General features: G+C 42.5%; 1 protein-coding gene across 1 annotated transcript in view; it reads left to right on the forward strand.

Annotated features, from left to right (window-relative positions):
- Nucleotides 1-1,216: 1,216 nt before the first annotated feature.
- TNFSF10 (TNF superfamily member 10) overlaps nt 1,217-16,710 on the forward strand; it is a 122,099-nt gene continuing 106,605 nt past the window's right edge. The window contains exon 1 of the mRNA XM_085635432.1: nt 1,217-1,470. Within this exon, the coding sequence (XP_085491558.1) occupies nt 1,348-1,470 (123 nt within the window). The 5' untranslated portion in view covers nt 1,217-1,347. The remainder of the gene's footprint in view (nt 1,471-16,710) is intronic.

Consider the following 16,710-nt stretch of genomic DNA (forward strand, 5'->3'; position numbering starts at 1 on the left):
TGGGAGAGACCATTGTTGTGCAGGCGTTGTCCAGAATGTTGGCTAAAGTCCTCATCCTTTACTTTGGGCCTTCTAACCCCTGCCCTTGAACAATACATGGCTGCCGGCAGGCGCGCAACGCGCATAGGGCTCAAAGGGCTTCAGCCCCCGCCGTCGTGTGTGTCAGCCGGGGCTGAGACAGCTTGCCGGGCACACACACAGACAGTTTTTGAGCTGCTGTGGGCTGGCTGCTATGGCGTGCGTCTTATTGCATCTACACCCCAGTACTTCACAGGTCTTTAAAATACCATTTACTTGATAATGAGGCGTAGTTGTATTTTTTCATCCCTTCTTAGAGCCCCTGTATCTCCACTCTGACTATTGCTGGAAGAATTAGCCCCCACACTGAAAATGTTATTAGTGCCCCCGCCCGCGAAATTTGGCTCTAGTTGCACCTCTGGCTGCATGTACACTCTTCAGATTGCAATATTGATTTAATTCATTACTTTTGTGTGCCCAGTCCTGTTAAGAACCCATTTAAAAGTTGATGTGCTAAACTAGCTTGAAGTAAACAGTTTTAATCCCAAACTGTGTCCTAAAAAAAATATGAAACTTTGGTTTGAAGTTCTTGTTTTAACAATGATCCCCCGTACACACAATAAAAAAAATTCTTGGAGTACCTACCAGTTTCAAACATATGGAGATCAAGTCCAAGCAATTTTTTATAGCCAGTAGCCTCAATATTGTATCCAAGATTTTTTAAGGCCCACTCTGATGCGACATTGCTCTGTATGACCGACACTTTTAGAAACCCGTATTTATCCCTTGGGACATTTTGGTGCTAGATTATTGTCACCACACTCAATGGTACACATTGTATCTACCTCGGAAGGATGAAAGGCTAAGTGGACCCTCTGGGATTTGAACTACTGGCCCCGAGATGAAGCACTGCTCTAGGAACTGGATTCATTTGTCAAACGAGCCACCAGGTCCCTCTCTAAAGAATAGTAGTCTGTGAATGATTGTTTGAAAATTGCTTAAATTTAGAATACACTTTGAATATATTTGGACTCAACTTTTTGGTATGTGGAGTTTCACGGGAGTTGTGAGCGAATGCCACAAACAAAACAAACCTTTGTTAATGTTTAACCCCATCTGAGTTCGGGTTTGTTGACGTTCGTTGGACTTCCTGGTTTATCAGAGCTCTTGTTTTTCAGCCTCCTTGGATTCCAGCCAAGGGAAATTCTGCGAGAGGGCAGGTCGGCGTCTGCCCGATGCAGGAAACAGCTACACCTCGCGCACAGTTTGAAGTCACACAACCCCAGCAGAGTCCTGCGCGCGCTCCGACCGCGGCCACCCCTGGGAACAATGACCACCTTGGTAGCGTCCAGCGCGGGCCAGACGTGTGGACTTGTCCTCATCACAGCCGTGCTGCTGCAGACCATTTGTGTAGCGGTGACGTTCCTGTACTTCACAAATGAGTTCGAAAAGGTGAGTGTTCTACCTGCGTTTCTGTAAGGGGGCTGGTGTCGATACTAGTTCGACGACTCACAATGCAGGTGATGCAACCTGTTGCTGTTTGTGGCTTTGTTTGGCTTTCATCCAGCCGTTGTCTCAGGAGCCCCTTTCTTGCAGTTTTTTAAGAGTTATTTCTGATACTTCTGAAGCCACACTATCACATCCAATAGTTTCCTGTGACACAAATGGCAAGGCAATGCACATAACCATAACAGCCAAAAAAATATATAAACTGTGGCATTTACTCCAGTGTGGTGCAGTAGAATACCAAGCTAACACAATGTCTATAGTTTATTTAATTAAATATGTGTTCAAAATTACAATGTGAAATACCATATCGAAAATTGAAAAAGAAGAAAAGAAATAACAACGAATATGAAAAACAACGTGACGTAATGTGTGAAAATCGGCATTTTACCTGCGGGACCTCTTTGAGCGAGTGGCGCGGACTTTTCACCAGACTCCAAAAAAGTGAGCAAGTCTTTGTGTTTGCTTTACGCTTTTCAAACCCGCACCCCATTTTCCTGGAAAAATGAGGCTACTTCTTAGAGACTTGTCTATCAACATTTAGAACATTCCCTGGAACATGTCCAGTAGCGATAATTGATCGTCTGCTTCAAGGTAAATGTATAAGTAAGCATTGACAAAGCCAATAAGCCTGGCTTTTCGTTTGTATACAAGGGCATTATTCAAGAAGTGGGAAGCAGACAGACATACAAACACTTTTTTAACGAAAGAACTTCATGCACTAAGTGTTTTTATTGATAATCTTTAATGCAACATAAAGGGCAGCAGAAATACATATATGTTGAGCAAAAATGGAAGCATAGTTAAAATATGTAAGCATTGTTATGTGAGCGTTTTAGCTCAATGCCTAAAAAGTGCTTAGTATGTTGATGGTAATAAACTTTATCATGTCAGATGTCTGTGCAAAGTGCCCTTGCTAATGCAAAGTGGAAAGAGTATGTTGCGGTAGATATTGGAAAGATGTGTGCGAGGGCATACAGGGCTGCCATTTGCCTTGTAACTATTTGTGTGTTAAAGAAGCCTGGTGTAGGGTATGGTCATGGCCATTGGAAAGATGTGATCCTTTGGCTGCTGTGTTTTCCTCACACCTATGAATTTGCCACGTTTGCCACATAATACATCATCTGCTGCATAATCCACAGATTTGACCAAAATAAATATGTTTCTAACTCAAACGGATCAAAAGTTAAAAAAGAATGCAGCAACATAAGTTGCGGAGTGGTGGAAAGCCCTTCGCAAATGTTGACTGGTCACTTTTCAGTTGCTTATTGCTGTATTTCGGTGTTAAACTGGGACTAGTGGGGTGAAACCTTTGCCCAAACTGTGTTAGCATATGTATAAATGACAAAATAATGGAGTAATACTGTCAAAAAATGTGCCGAATTACCTGCATAATTGGCCCTTTCTTGCCGCTTAATTTAGTCATCCATGCCGCATATTGTGTTTCTCCCCAGCCACATAATTCCTGTGGCCCTAGACATGGTCCAAAATGTCCAGGACAACACAAGGTGCATGTGGAAGGAGGCAATGTGATGCACGCTTCCTTTACACACACAGATTACAGGTACAGCAAGGCAGTAACTGTGCATGCTCCTTTCCAATCAGAAATCATGCATCAAATGGGCCCTGCAGAGCAGCATTCCCTTTCTCGTATACACACACACAGGGCACTTGCAGCACAGGCATAATCGCTGAAGGATCGCACACAAGCGCAAACATGCTTTCGCACGCTCTCACACACCTAAATACAAGAAGAAGACATGCACAAGGCAATGCAGATGTAATAATTAGGGCTTCCGGAATTATGGTATTTATTTTTTCGTCATTTCCGGCTGTATTTATCCATATTTATTTTTTGCTCATTTTTCCTGTTTTTATCCATTTTTATTTTTTGTTTTCTGTATAAATGAAGCTGCAATGGGTATTTTTACACATTTATTTAACTGATAAATGTATGCTTGCGTTTGAATGACAAGAAGGTTTCAGCAGTATGCAGTGGAATAGCGTCCTCTGAAAACACTTGCATTGTAGAAGAGTTTAAATCACTGTAGATCTGCACTTAATTAAGCTTAATTAAGAATTCTATTCTCTTTTTTCATCTCCCCCACCTCTCAATCTGTACACCTACTGACCTGGCACTTATGATTGATAGTAGAGAAAAATATCCAATGAAGGCCTATTTTCTGTATTTTTCTGTGTTTAAAAATAAATACAGACTGCAAAATAAATAGTTTTCTGTCTGTATTTATCTGTAAAAGTCAGCAAAAACGGAAAACTGGGAGCCCTAGTCCTAATGCATCACTCATGGTCCCTTTAACAACAGACCTGTCAAAATAGAAGTGAACCTCCTGCACAAAACATTTTTATTTGCAAGCAATTGCAAATGGTCTTGTGAATAAATTCCAATTAGCAAGATACAAATTCGTATTATGATTTGTAATTGCCATTGTAAATCATAACGCAAACTAATTGCTTCTTGCGAACCACCGAAAGATAGGGTGCAGCTATGGACATTCCTCCCTGTTTTTTGGCTCGTAACATATGCACAAATGCTTTACGACTGCTTTCCGGGTTGCAAAATATGAAATTATTACCGACTATGGAGCACAAGTGGTAATCACTTGAAAAGTTTCCCCTACACAAATAAAGTTGTGGATGCATGTGTGCACATGTACCATCTGTAAGAGTGGTTACCTGTAGGTGTGTCATCTGAGTGCAGGGCTGTCTTACTCTCTGTGCACGTGTGCATCTGTCCCTCTCTGTGGATGCTTTCTCCTTGGTTCTTAAGTCATGGCAGCGGGAAGGACAGACGTTTGGGGGCCTTAGGCAGTTTCTTGATATCAGAACGTAACCATGTAAAGAATGACCAATACATGAGCCTGGGCACTCCTTTCAGGAGGACGGATTCCCATCACTCCCAGAGGTGACATGCTTCATCATCTGGGTCTCCTCCTAGCGACACACTAGTGACGCAAAGGGCTACAACCATTACAAAGAGAAGGGGAGCTCACGGATGTTTTACACTAGCTCTAACTGCGCGATAGCGCGCTCTTATCAGATCCACTAGATGTGAAGAGGTGTTATATTAAGGAGTGATGGACGCAGTGCACATGAATTTAAAATAAACACAAGGAGAAAAAAGTTTTATTGGGTATCTCCTAGTGCCCAGATTAAAAACAGTGCAACAACAGTTTTAACATAATAACTGTCCGTGTTGAAAAAAAGGGGTCTACATGTTTCAGCCACTTGGACTAGGTGAATCCTCGGCTTTCTTCAGGACCAAACACTAAGTATATTACTACTTCGTAAATTGTGCCATAAATGAAAGAACAAATGTTAAAAACAAGGTTGGAACGAATACAACCATGTAACTTGTAAGGGTTGTAGCCCCTGGCGTCACTAATGTGTCGCTAGGAGGAGACCCAGATGATGAAGCATGTCACCTCGGTGAGTGATTGGAATCCGTCCTCCTGAAAGGAGTGCCCAGGCTCATGTACTGGTCATTCTTTACATGGTCACGTTCCGCTAAGCTAGGTGTAGTTCTGTATTGGAATAGACCCGTGGATACTTTAGCTGTGGTATATAATCGATTTAGGGAATATATTCACGCTTGGTCTCAAAAAGTTCCCTAGGACCCCCTTTCTCCTGATTGTGTTGTTAATTTCTTGATATCCCTATTCACCTTCATTTTGCACCAAAATGTGTTTTTGCACCTACAGTTGTTTCCATGCTCCTGATGATGTTGCAGGAATAGAGATTTTGCACCTAATCGAAGTTTGCATATAAAAGTGATTTTTCACCTACATGTGTCACACTTAACAAGTGTACCTGGCATGTGCTTGGCATTTCTCCAGCCCTACTGGCCTGTTGAGGTTCACCTGACAAATTCCATATTCTTCCTCAGCAAACTGTTTTTTTTCGGGTGACTGACTCCTCAGTAGCTCCTCCAGCCTTTTAGAGGTGAGTCTCACATTTGATATACTCTGTCCCAGCTCTACTGGCCCTTTAGATGCAAGACTGACATGCTACACATGCTGCACCAAACCTAGCGGCCTTTCACAAGCGCTCAAACTTGCGATTGACTTTGTCCCAGCCCTAACTGCTTTTCCAGACATGTAACTAACATGATAGGAACTGCTAACGGCCTTCTGAATCTTCAGAAATATCAAAAAAGACTGGTGAAGGTGAAGAAGGGAATTCACGATCAAACAATGTCTGAGCTGGAAATGGTAATGGCAGCCCCAGAATGTACCTTTCTATGTGGAGAACAGCTATTAGAAACAAGTAAACAGACTTAAAGTGTAAAAACGTTTAGCAAAGGCTGTTGTGTTAAAAGGAAAGCTCAGCATAACACAACATCAACAGGACACAAGCGTGTCAAACATAGGGAAGTGAGACTTTATGATTTCCCACAAACATTTTGTAAAGGTGGCCAGCCTAGCAACTACAAGCACTCTCTAAAATTTCAATTGAATGTGAAATTTTCCACAAAAACATTTTTGGAATTGTTTCCCAAGAATGAATATTGTGTCAGAGTTTAGATTAAAATGTAGTTATTATTGTTTGTAATCTTGTCACTTAATTTTATTTTTAAAACTTCACCGACTTTGTAAGGTTGGCCAAGTTGGTAACTTATTAAAATCAACATCACAATGGTGGTATCAGCCAGATTTACAAATTAAGTGGACCCCGGTGCTAACTTGGAGGTGGTGGTTTCAGGGGGCCCTCCAGCACTGATTTTTGGAGACCAAGGGGTATATTTACAAAAAAAGTCAGAACACTGTGGTACGCCAAATTTGGCAACGCCCCACCCTGACATTTTTTAAATGAAGGGATGCACCTTATTTACAAGAATACAGCACACGCCTGTGTTTTCCCTAGCCCTGGTGCAAAAAATGCTGCTTAGCAGTGCAGGTACCCTGTTGCCATTTGCAAGAGTGCACATGCTGTAGGGGTGATTGCTCATGTGCGGGAAGGGTCACCTTCCTGCACTTAAACAAACAATAATTGTGATTTGCTCTTTCTAAGCGTCTTTCTAAGTGTGCTGGAGAATGCAGCACACATCGAAAGTGCAATAACAAGGAGAAATTCATAATTTCTCCTTCTTATTGCCATGCTAAAATCAGGGATTCCTGGCGTTAGTTTTTGGCGCTGCCCCAGCCTTGCAAATCTAGGGCAGCGTAAAAAGGCAATGGGTGTTGCGGTGGATTGCCCACTGCAACACCCACAGCATGCCCCTTTGCAGCATAGAACTTCGGTGGAAAGGGGTGTATTTACAAAATTGTGTTAAGCCAGGTTAAGTGGCTTAGCGCCGCCTTGTAAATATAGGAAATGTCACAATGCCACCGGACCGTCACAAAAAGTAAGGCTTCGGTGGCGATAGGGGCTTTTAAATATGCCCCCTAGACTTGTTTTCAGCATCAGACTTTGACCTGGAACAAGAGAGAGAAAGACAGAAAGTGGGAAAGGAGGAAGAGAAAGTCAGAAAAACAATGAAAAAGGGAGAAATTAGGGATGAAAAAGAACCTGCAAGATTGAAGTAAAGAGGCAGTGAGTGTATGGCGGTGGGTCAAAGACGCATGAGGTGGAGTCGAGGCTAAATTGCCTTGGTATTTGTCAATCCTGACTTTCAGCATTGGCCTACTAAGAAAAACTTTAGGCTCGACACTTATCCTTTTATACATTAAGCACAGGCAGATCACCTACATATACCTTAAATTGTGAGCAGTGTAGTGTGTTACACTATGTTCCCAGAAGCAACTTGTTGCACAATGTTAATTTTTGTACTACTGTTTGCCTTCATTAGATTTCAGTTTTCAGTCGTGCTTAATCTTATATTAATGTTGATGAGGGTATTGCCACTTTAGAAATCACCACTATAGTATATTTGAATCAATGATAATGTATTATGAACCAAGCGCAGCCCCTGTGAAGCACTCTGACTTCCCAAGCGGCCTAGACCATATATAGAAAACTACAATAAATAAATAAAACTTTAAGGTAAACTAGCAATGCCTTTATAGTTATGTTATGCAGATTTGTAGAGTGCACTATCTCCAAGGAGGGCTATTATGATGATTTGTTCACATTATTACATTTCAGGTGGCATGCATTTATTTTTACACAGTCTCTGTTCCCCTGTTTCTACAACAATTCTCCAGTCAATTTGTTGCATGCAAAACAGTTGATTTCTTGGAAGGTTCATGACTTGAATTTGCCCGCAGCTGTCACACCACAATAGGGAGCTCGTCAGTAAACAATGTGTTGCCGTCATGCGGTATGTGGCGGTGGTGCAGGAGTATGTTCTTCCTGCTTCAGCAGAATTTAGGACCATGTAGTGCAGGCGTCAGTAGCAGCCCATGGAGGGAGTTCCGCGGGATGGTGGGGCGGGGGAGAGGCAGGGTGGGGGGTAGTAAACTTCGGCTCACGGCCGACAGGAGTAATGTAAAGAAATAAATTGAATTTCATTGCGCGCGCTGAAACGGCAAATGCGTTTCAGCGCGCGCAATGAAATTTGTTTTATTTATTTATTTCTTTACATTACTCTGGTCGGCTGTGAGCCGGAGTTTTCTACCCCCAACCCTGCCCCTCTCCTGCTCCGCCGCACCGCCCCGCGGCACTCCCTCCATGGGCCGCTACTGGCAGGCGTCCTTTAACCACCATTCTGAAAGGAAGTACTAATGCCCCCTAGACAGTGACAATTTGAAGGATTTGTGTTGCCTCGGACAAGATATATTTTAAGGTCCCCCTTTTTGGAACAACTTTGAATTTATTTCTCTTTTTCAGCTCATTCAAACCCTTGTGATGCCAAACAATACTGAATTACTCATTAAAAGTTCAGAAACAATGGGAAAAAAAACAACTGAAATCTCAAACTACTTGGTGGACACCAGTCAAGTAGTAGCAAAAGAGTGTTTGAACAAGCATTGATTAAGCCATTTCTTTTTGAGTTTGGATCTATATTATTACGACCTGGTAATTTTCTCCTAAATTCTCTTCCCCGGCCTTGTTCCTCTTCTCGGGCCCGATTCACAGAACTAACTTAAGACAAAATCCTAAACTTACTACTTTTGGTATTCACAGAAGTTAGGATTTTGTCTTAAGTTTGTCTTAAGACAGTCTTAAGACAGACTTAAGACAGTCTTAAGACAGACTTAAGACAGTCTTAAGACAGACTTAAGACAGACTTAAGACAGACTTAAGACAGTCTTAAGACAGACTTAAGACAGACTTAAGATAGTCTTCAGACAGACTTAAGACAAACTTAAGACAGACTTAAGACAGACTTAAGTTAGGATTTTGTCTTAAGTTTGTCTTAAGTCTGTCTTAAGTCTGTCTTAAGTCTGTCTTAAGCCTGTCTTAAGACTGTCTTATGTCTGTCTTAAGACTGTCTTAAGACTGTCTTAAGACTGTCTTAAGACTGTCTTATGTCTGTCTTATGTCTGTCTTAAGACTGTCTTAAGACTGTCTTAAGACTGTCTTAAGACTGTCTTAAGTCTGTCTTAAGTCTGTCTTAAGTCTGTCTTAAGACAAACTTAAGACAAAATCCTAACTTCTGTGAATACCAAAAGTAGTAAGTTTAGGATTTTGTCTTAAGTTAGTTCTGTGAATCGGCACCTTTCACTTTATATATTTATATGCACTACTCTGGTTAGACAGTTACCCGAGACTACTGAGTAAGGGAAATAGGACAAGGATGACTATTGAAGGACAGACATCAAAAGAACGGTATAAAGAGAGTTGCAAAGGAGAGGAAGAAGGTGGTAGAAATAGAGATGATGTAGTAAGGTAAGATAAGGAGAGATATAAAGACAGACATTTTAATGCTTTGGCAAAGTGGCTTTGGCCCAAGACCCCAGCCTTTCAGAGGGCCCCCTGATTGTTGAATTATTTTTAAACATAGATTTTTTTAAATACTATTTCCCTTTAATTAATTTTTAATACAAGTGATGTATGGGAGTCTATAACAGATATTTAGCAGAGAAATGTTTTGTTTAGGGCTTTTATCACTATGCACCATCCATAAAATGTTAATTTTAAATCAAAACTAGGGTTGGGCTATAGATTCCACTCAGCCGGCGGAGTAGACAGAGTTTTGTGTAACGCAAAGTTCCGGCAAATCTCCGCCAACTTCTGTGTTGCAGAGTCTTTTCTCATGTGCGGCTCTCCAATGGTAAGAATTGGTATCTCCTAGCATGAGTTTAACTAGGACAGCACCCAGCGAGATTTTCTGGCGCACCGCATGGTGGCGTTCATTTTGCAGCGCAGAACAAGCTCCGGTGCTAAAAATCAGCACAACGTGCCAATTCTGCCCGCTTGCGTAACTCTGCGTAATCTTGCAGAGTATTCATGTAAACCAGTGTAATTCTGCTGAGTGAAACTCTGCAGGTTCCGTCCATCCCTAATCAAAACAGGCCCTCACATATGAGAAATGGCAATGGGTCGCACAGATTATTTGCAATAATAATTGTGAGCTGCTGCTAGATTACAATTTTTGAAAATACACATCACTATCCCTGAATATTTGATAGAAGCATGTTTAGAATTTGGACCAGTGTGCCTGTGCAGTGTCAGTGAGCTGGCCAGAGAGGGCATGAAAGAGCTGACACTGAATCATAAATTCAAAGCTGTTCCGAACATGGGCCTCCAAAATATGTTTTCCTGGGGCCCCAATATTCTTAAAATGTCCCTGTGTAAAGTAAGTAAGGAAAGGTGCAGCTGGCAGAAGCAAAGATATAGAGAGGTAGAAAGAGGATAATGTAGGTTGAGAAAGTGAGTTAGAGGAATATGAAAGGTTTCAGAGTGTTGTAGAGGGGCAGACGGAGAGCTAGGGATAAAGAGAACAAAATGTAGAGTGAAGTAGATGAGTTAATTACTCCAAGAGTTGAGATGGAAAGAGAGGCAATGTAGAAAAAGAAGGGTATTAAAGAGAGGTAAATGCGGGGAGAGGTCGAGCTGGATGGTGAGATTTGAAGAAAAACAAAGAGATGCAAGGTATGGAGAGAACAAAATGAGAATGGGTGTAGATAAACAGGTCAGATAAAGAGAATAGTTGAGAAGAGTGAAATGTAGAGAGAGGAGGGGAGGATAGAAAGAGAAATGTGGTGTAAGCGAAAAGGCAAACTTAAGAGATAGATACACATTAAATACAGAAAAAAGAGATGAATTGTGATAACAGTTACAGAGTTGTGTGATAGAGAAAGTGGAATAGGCAGTGATATCTGTAAAGAAAGAGGTTGAGAGAGAAAGCTGAGGTTGAGGGTGTGAGCTGATATGAAGAAAGAGGCCCAGAGAGAGAGAGAGAGAGAGAGGTGTGTGTGTGATAGAGAGAGATATAGAGAGAGTAGCTAGAGCAAAAAGAGGTATGGGTAGAGAAATTGCAGTAGCCAGAAAGGAGCAAGCTATATAGAGAGGTAAAAAGAACAGCGAGAAAGAAAACAGGGTGAGGTTAGGTAGTGGACCAATGGTCAGGTAATTGAGAGGTAGGTAATGAGAGAGCGAGGGGTGGTAGATGTGAGGGTGTGAGGGAAATGTGAGGCAGAGAGAGGCAACTATGATAGGGAAGTGAAGAGGAGTGGTGGAAGAAAAAGGTCTGAGAGAGGTAAAGTAGCAGAGACATGGAGACACACACAGATGTGAAGTAAAGGTAGAGATGAGGCTGTGTGAGAAATGGAGTAGATGCAGAATAAATATTGGGAGTTGAGATGGAAAAAAAGCAGTGTGATACAGAGTGAGGGGTGAGGTAGAGAGAGAGAGAGTTGAGGTAGAGAGAGGATTAAGAGTGATAGATATAGAGGTGGGCGAAGAGAGTGATAGAGAGAAAGGCAAGGTTATGCGAGAGAGATGAAGTGGAGTGAGGTATATTGGGTATATTGAGAGAGAAGTGAGGTAGACAAATGGAAGGTAAAGAGAGCTGAGCTAGAGGGAGAGAGGATGAAGTTACACAGAAATATAGAGATAAAGAGACTTTAAGAAAGAGGGTTAAAGTTGAATAGGCAAGCTGATTTAAGGAGAGGGAAATGTCACAGAAAGATTATTTTTCAATTTGATTGCCCACAACTACCTGAGAGTGTGAAGGTTAAGGCTGGGCATGCCAGGCTTGCAAAAGGTGATGCAAACCAGTGCACCGTGTTGATTTGGGATTTACTTTCCAGAGCAAAACATTTTGTACACTACAAATGTGTCTAAAAGTAATGCTAATCATTTTTGCTTTGCTTTACTTTATGTCAATTGGGTGTTCAATGTGTAGTGCGTAGATGTTCCCATTCAATCACTGATTGTTTTTAATGCAAAGCTTTAAGGGCTTTAGATTGAAAAAATACACCCTGTGAGGCTGGCACAAAGAAGGAGAAAAGTTTGAGTTCTTTCAAACATTCCTAACTTTGCATGTGTGCTGTACTGTACGGCACATATACAAAATGAGAAATATTTCAAACTAAGTTGAAGCATAGTATTTTGTATTGGAAGGAGTGGGACGTGGCCCTTTCTGCAGTTCTGCGGTTTGCCTTCACCCTCCTGTTTTTCCGAACCCATTTCTACTTGCTTTTAAGACTCTGTGCCTGTAACCACTGCTAATTAATGCTAAAGTGATCTCTCACTTAAACATGGTAGATTTGGATTAAACCCCAATTAGCATATTTAATTTACTTATAAGTGCTTAGAAAAATGGTGATATATGTACCCAGGACCTGTAAATTAAATGCTACTATGGGCTTGCAGCACTGATTGTGCCCCCCCACTTAATTAGCCCTTTAAACACGTTGCATGCCTGTCATTGCAGGGCCTGTGTATGCAGTTTTAAACTGCCATGTCAACCTGGCAAAATACATCTTTTGCCAGGCCTAAACTTTTCCTTTTAATACATGTAAGTCACCCTAGGTAGGCCCTATCCAGCCCATACGGGCTAAGTGCCATGTATTTAAATTTAGGACATGTAGTTTTAACTTTTACATGCCCTTGTTTGAAAAACTCTTAAATTCGCGATTCACTACTGCAAGGCCTGCCTCTCACATAGCATAACATTGGGTTACTTTATTACATTTAATAAGTGATAACTTTCGATTGACTCTAACAAAAAACAAAGGCAACCCTACTCAATAAGAACCAGGGCATTTACATTTATAAAAAAACAATGGTTCTTATTGACAAATATGTGTATAGTTTACAGATTACAGGCACTGTAGCATAGTATGACTGTAGTTGGTCACTGATAAAGAGAGCCAGCTAAAAAAGACAAAACACAATTTTAGCAACCAAATAAACAAATAGGTCACTGATAAAGAGAGCCAGCTAAAAAAGACAAAAAACAATTTTCGCAAACGAATGTATTCAAACATGTAAATGCAGACAGTGCAAGGTGTCCCACGTGAACAGAACCAACAAAACACAGAGGTGACAATAAAGTGGATAAACAAAGTAAAATAAAGCACAAAGGGTTTCCAGTATCACATAAATGGCCAGTTTATGGGAGATAATGTTAAGCACGAGCCATCGTTACAGTAAAAGGGTTTGGATAATGGTTTGTTTAGTACAAGTCGGTGACGTTTTGACCCCTTGAAAAATGTGGGGTCTTATCAGGACCAATTGGTAAGGGATACCTGATCTATATGAGAAAAGGGTGTGAGAGATGAATGGGGAAGTGCACACGAATCCAGTGAATAAAAGGAGTATTTACTCACATGGAGACCCTTCCGGGAGCCCCATGGTGATAATAGGATACAATCGGCTTGGAGTCAATCAGTGGCAGAGCTCTGTTTACCGCAAGTTGGCCATGGAGTGCGCTCGGATCAGCCTCACTCGATTTGGTCACGGAACGCAGATGCGGTGCAGGGTAGATCACAGCCCACAGATGCGTAGCAGGGTAGATAAGGTGGGCTGCAATTGTCAGCCTTGCCACGGCGTATAATTCAGCCCGCCTTATCAACCCTGCTACGCATCTGTGTGCTGTGATCTACCCTGCAACGTTTTTGTTTTTCTTAAGGTAAGCAGGAGCCTGGGGGGGCTAGGGACTGTGTGTTAGTGGGTGGCATCATTAGGGTAATTTTTTACCTGTTTGCTCATTTGTAGTGGTGATTCAGGGGGAGGTCTTGGGTTGGTAGGGGTGGGTTGGGCGATGGGTGGAGTGGGCAACCCAAGTGGACAGAAAGGGTTCTGTGCTGGATGGGGGTAGGAAGACAGGCTCTGGTACAACAGGTATGTTTTGGTGTGCCTCTTTGGTCATAAACAATGAGTAAGTTGTGCATTGCAACAGTTAACATCTGTGGTTTAAATAATTAGTCGAAAAAACAAAGGGTTGCCCTCAATATGCAATTTTTAAAGGCTGATATAATTTGGCTGCAGTAGATGCACATTGAGGGGTCAAGACAAAATGTTTCAGACTCGTTGGGGTATCATGTAGTGTGTTGCACCTCACAATGGACATGAACACGGGGGGTGGCAATTTTGGCCCGGAAGGGAGGCAGCACTTTTTCGCACTCCAGTGCAGATAAGTACAGCCTATTGTGGAGTGCTGCTTTCCTAATGGGGCTTTTATGCTTTGCTCGGTTTATGGGTCTGTATTGGATGCTCCAGCAGTATTTGATTGGTTAAATAGTAAGTTGACTTTATGGCCATTCACACTCAATATATGTGGAGACTTTAATCTCAATTTAAATAGGGATTCTTTTGATGCAGGCATCAAACAGTTTAAAGTTCGTAAGCCTAAAGATTTTAGATCTCTGGCAGATTTAAGAATGGCTCATGGGTTAGTGGATCTCTGGATGAAGAAATGTGTCTCTGATCTTGGGTATACATTCTATTCAGCACAGCATCAGGTACATGCAAGGTTGGATTATTTCTTTATATCTCAAAGTTTGCTTCAGAGGAGCCTGACTGAGAAGTATCCAAGGGTAATGTTGGATTATAATCCGCTGAATCTGGAGGTTTCATTGACTAACATACCACGTCAAAGTCAGAGTTGGTCTTTTGAATGGACAATTAATATATTAGTTATATGCAGGAATGGATCCCGGATTTCAAGCTGAAAAATCAGGTAGTGCCCCTGTAGGGATGATCTGGGATGCTTTCGAGGCGGGTGTCCGTGGGGAGACAGCTCGGTTTAGTTGGGCTCGTCAAAAGAAAGAAACATTTGGTGGATTATCTGTATAATGGATTGTCAGCAGCAGAGCCTAATCTGATAGACACAGTAACTAGGGGTATGGAGATTCAGACAGCGCAACTTAAAGTGGGGGTCGCCAAAGCAGCAATAGTAAATATCTCAACAAAAAAAAGCTGCAGATAAATATATGGTGCAGAAGCATAACCTTTACGAATATAGTGAGAAGGTGGGACATCTCCTGGCTAAATGTACTAGTCAGCAAGTAGTCCAGGGTCAGGTTAGGGAAATCCGGGATTCCCATATTGGATTAATGTCTGACGCGGAAGGAATGTGGGCCTCCTTTCAAAGATTTTATCAGCAGCTATACACTGAGGAATGGTGGCTGGGGATATGTCAGGGTATTTAGAGTCGGTCTTACATAAAAAATGAGACGAGGAGAACCAGGAGTATCACAAAGGCTATCTCTAGTCTTTCATCAGAAAAAGTAGTTGGAACAGATTTTATCCCAGGGAAGATTTATAAGATTTTTTCTTCCATTCTAAAAGTCTACATGTTGGATGTCTTTTAGAAAGTACGGCTCTCGGGCCTGTGCGAATTTAGTAGTTTTTCCTAAGAAAGGGAAACCTCCGCAAGAACTAGGGGGCATATGTATCAAACTCCCCTCTAGCGAATCCTAATTTGCGATATTTTGCGATTCGCAAATTCAGATTTGCTAAACAGGATGTAATAAATAATTCGCTAATCATTTGCGATTTCTTAAAAGTCGCAAATAAATCGCAGAATCCCGTATTGCGATTTCTTAATAGCGAAATTCGCAAATTAAGAAATCGCAAAAACGGGAATCTGCACGCCTGGTCCAGGCTGATGACATCACAAATAGGAAACTGGAGTGATTGCCTGCACCTGCTCACCTGAGCCACACCCAGAGGCTGCTTGTGGAGTGTGAGGAGGCTTTCCTGGAGACAGCAACCAGCAATGGATCCAAAACAACAACAGCAGGGCAAGGATGCTGAGAAAAGAAAGCGAAAACACAAGTTTTCTGAAAAGGAGCAGGAGGTCCTCATTGAGGAGATGGTCTGCAGCCATGAGCTCTTCTTTGGGAAGAAGGCACTCAAAGTCCCAGAGGCCAGGAGGAGGAAAATCTGGCTCGAAATACAGAGCAAGGTGAATGCTGTTGGAGTCACCACACGTACCATCGAGGAGCTGCGCAAGTGGTGGTACAATATGCGCCAGAGGTCTAAGGAGAGGGTGGCAGCCAGACTCAAGGATGCCAATCAGTCTGGAGGAGGACCATCCACTGCAGAGCAGCCAACCCCCCCATGAGGAGGTCGTGGAGTCTACCCTCCTGCCTGAAAGCATTGGTGGTTTGGCTGCAATAGACAACTCCGACCCCTCATCCAGCAGACAAGGTAAGATGCATGCAAAATCAACCTGCACTCCTCCCCATCCCTTGCACACTCCCCCAAATGCGCATAGTAAACTCCCAAAATGTCAATCCAGGCCAGGTCTTACAGCACACACAGCAATGCATCATGGGACTCGTAGTACTGTGTCTGACTGTGTGTCCATGACACCATCAAAATTAAATGCAACATACGTGTTTTGGGGATCATTGAATGAAAATGTGTCAGAGGTTAGCCGTCAAAGAATTGTAACTTTATTGAGTGCCACATGCAGACAGTAACACAAACTCATGTAGTCCCCTTTACATCCACAGCACATGGCATGCCACAAGAAGACAGCGCAGAGGGAGAGGAGCCTGCAGACCCTGTGGACTCCAGCGATGACACAGAGCAGCTGCCAATTCAGCGCAGGAAGCGCGCACATGTGCCCCCACTGCCTCCATTTGACGAGGATTTCCCAGCAACAGGCGATGACACCGACGGGAGAGAGGGGAGTCAGGGTGTGACAGAAATGCCCTGTCCTGACGCACAAACATCAAGGCAAAGGGCACAGGCCACATCCAGATCAAGGCCTAGGAGCAGCACTGCAACAGAAGGAGAAGGGTCCGTGTTCTCCGGCTTGGAACAGTGCATGCTGCAGGAACAGCGCCTGCAAAGCAAGGCAATGCGGTCAATAAATCGCCAGCT

Source organism: Triturus cristatus, chromosome 11 (assembly GCF_964204655.1).
Source record: "Triturus cristatus chromosome 11, aTriCri1.1, whole genome shotgun sequence".
NCBI classification, from domain to species: domain Eukaryota; kingdom Metazoa; phylum Chordata; class Amphibia; order Caudata; family Salamandridae; genus Triturus; species Triturus cristatus.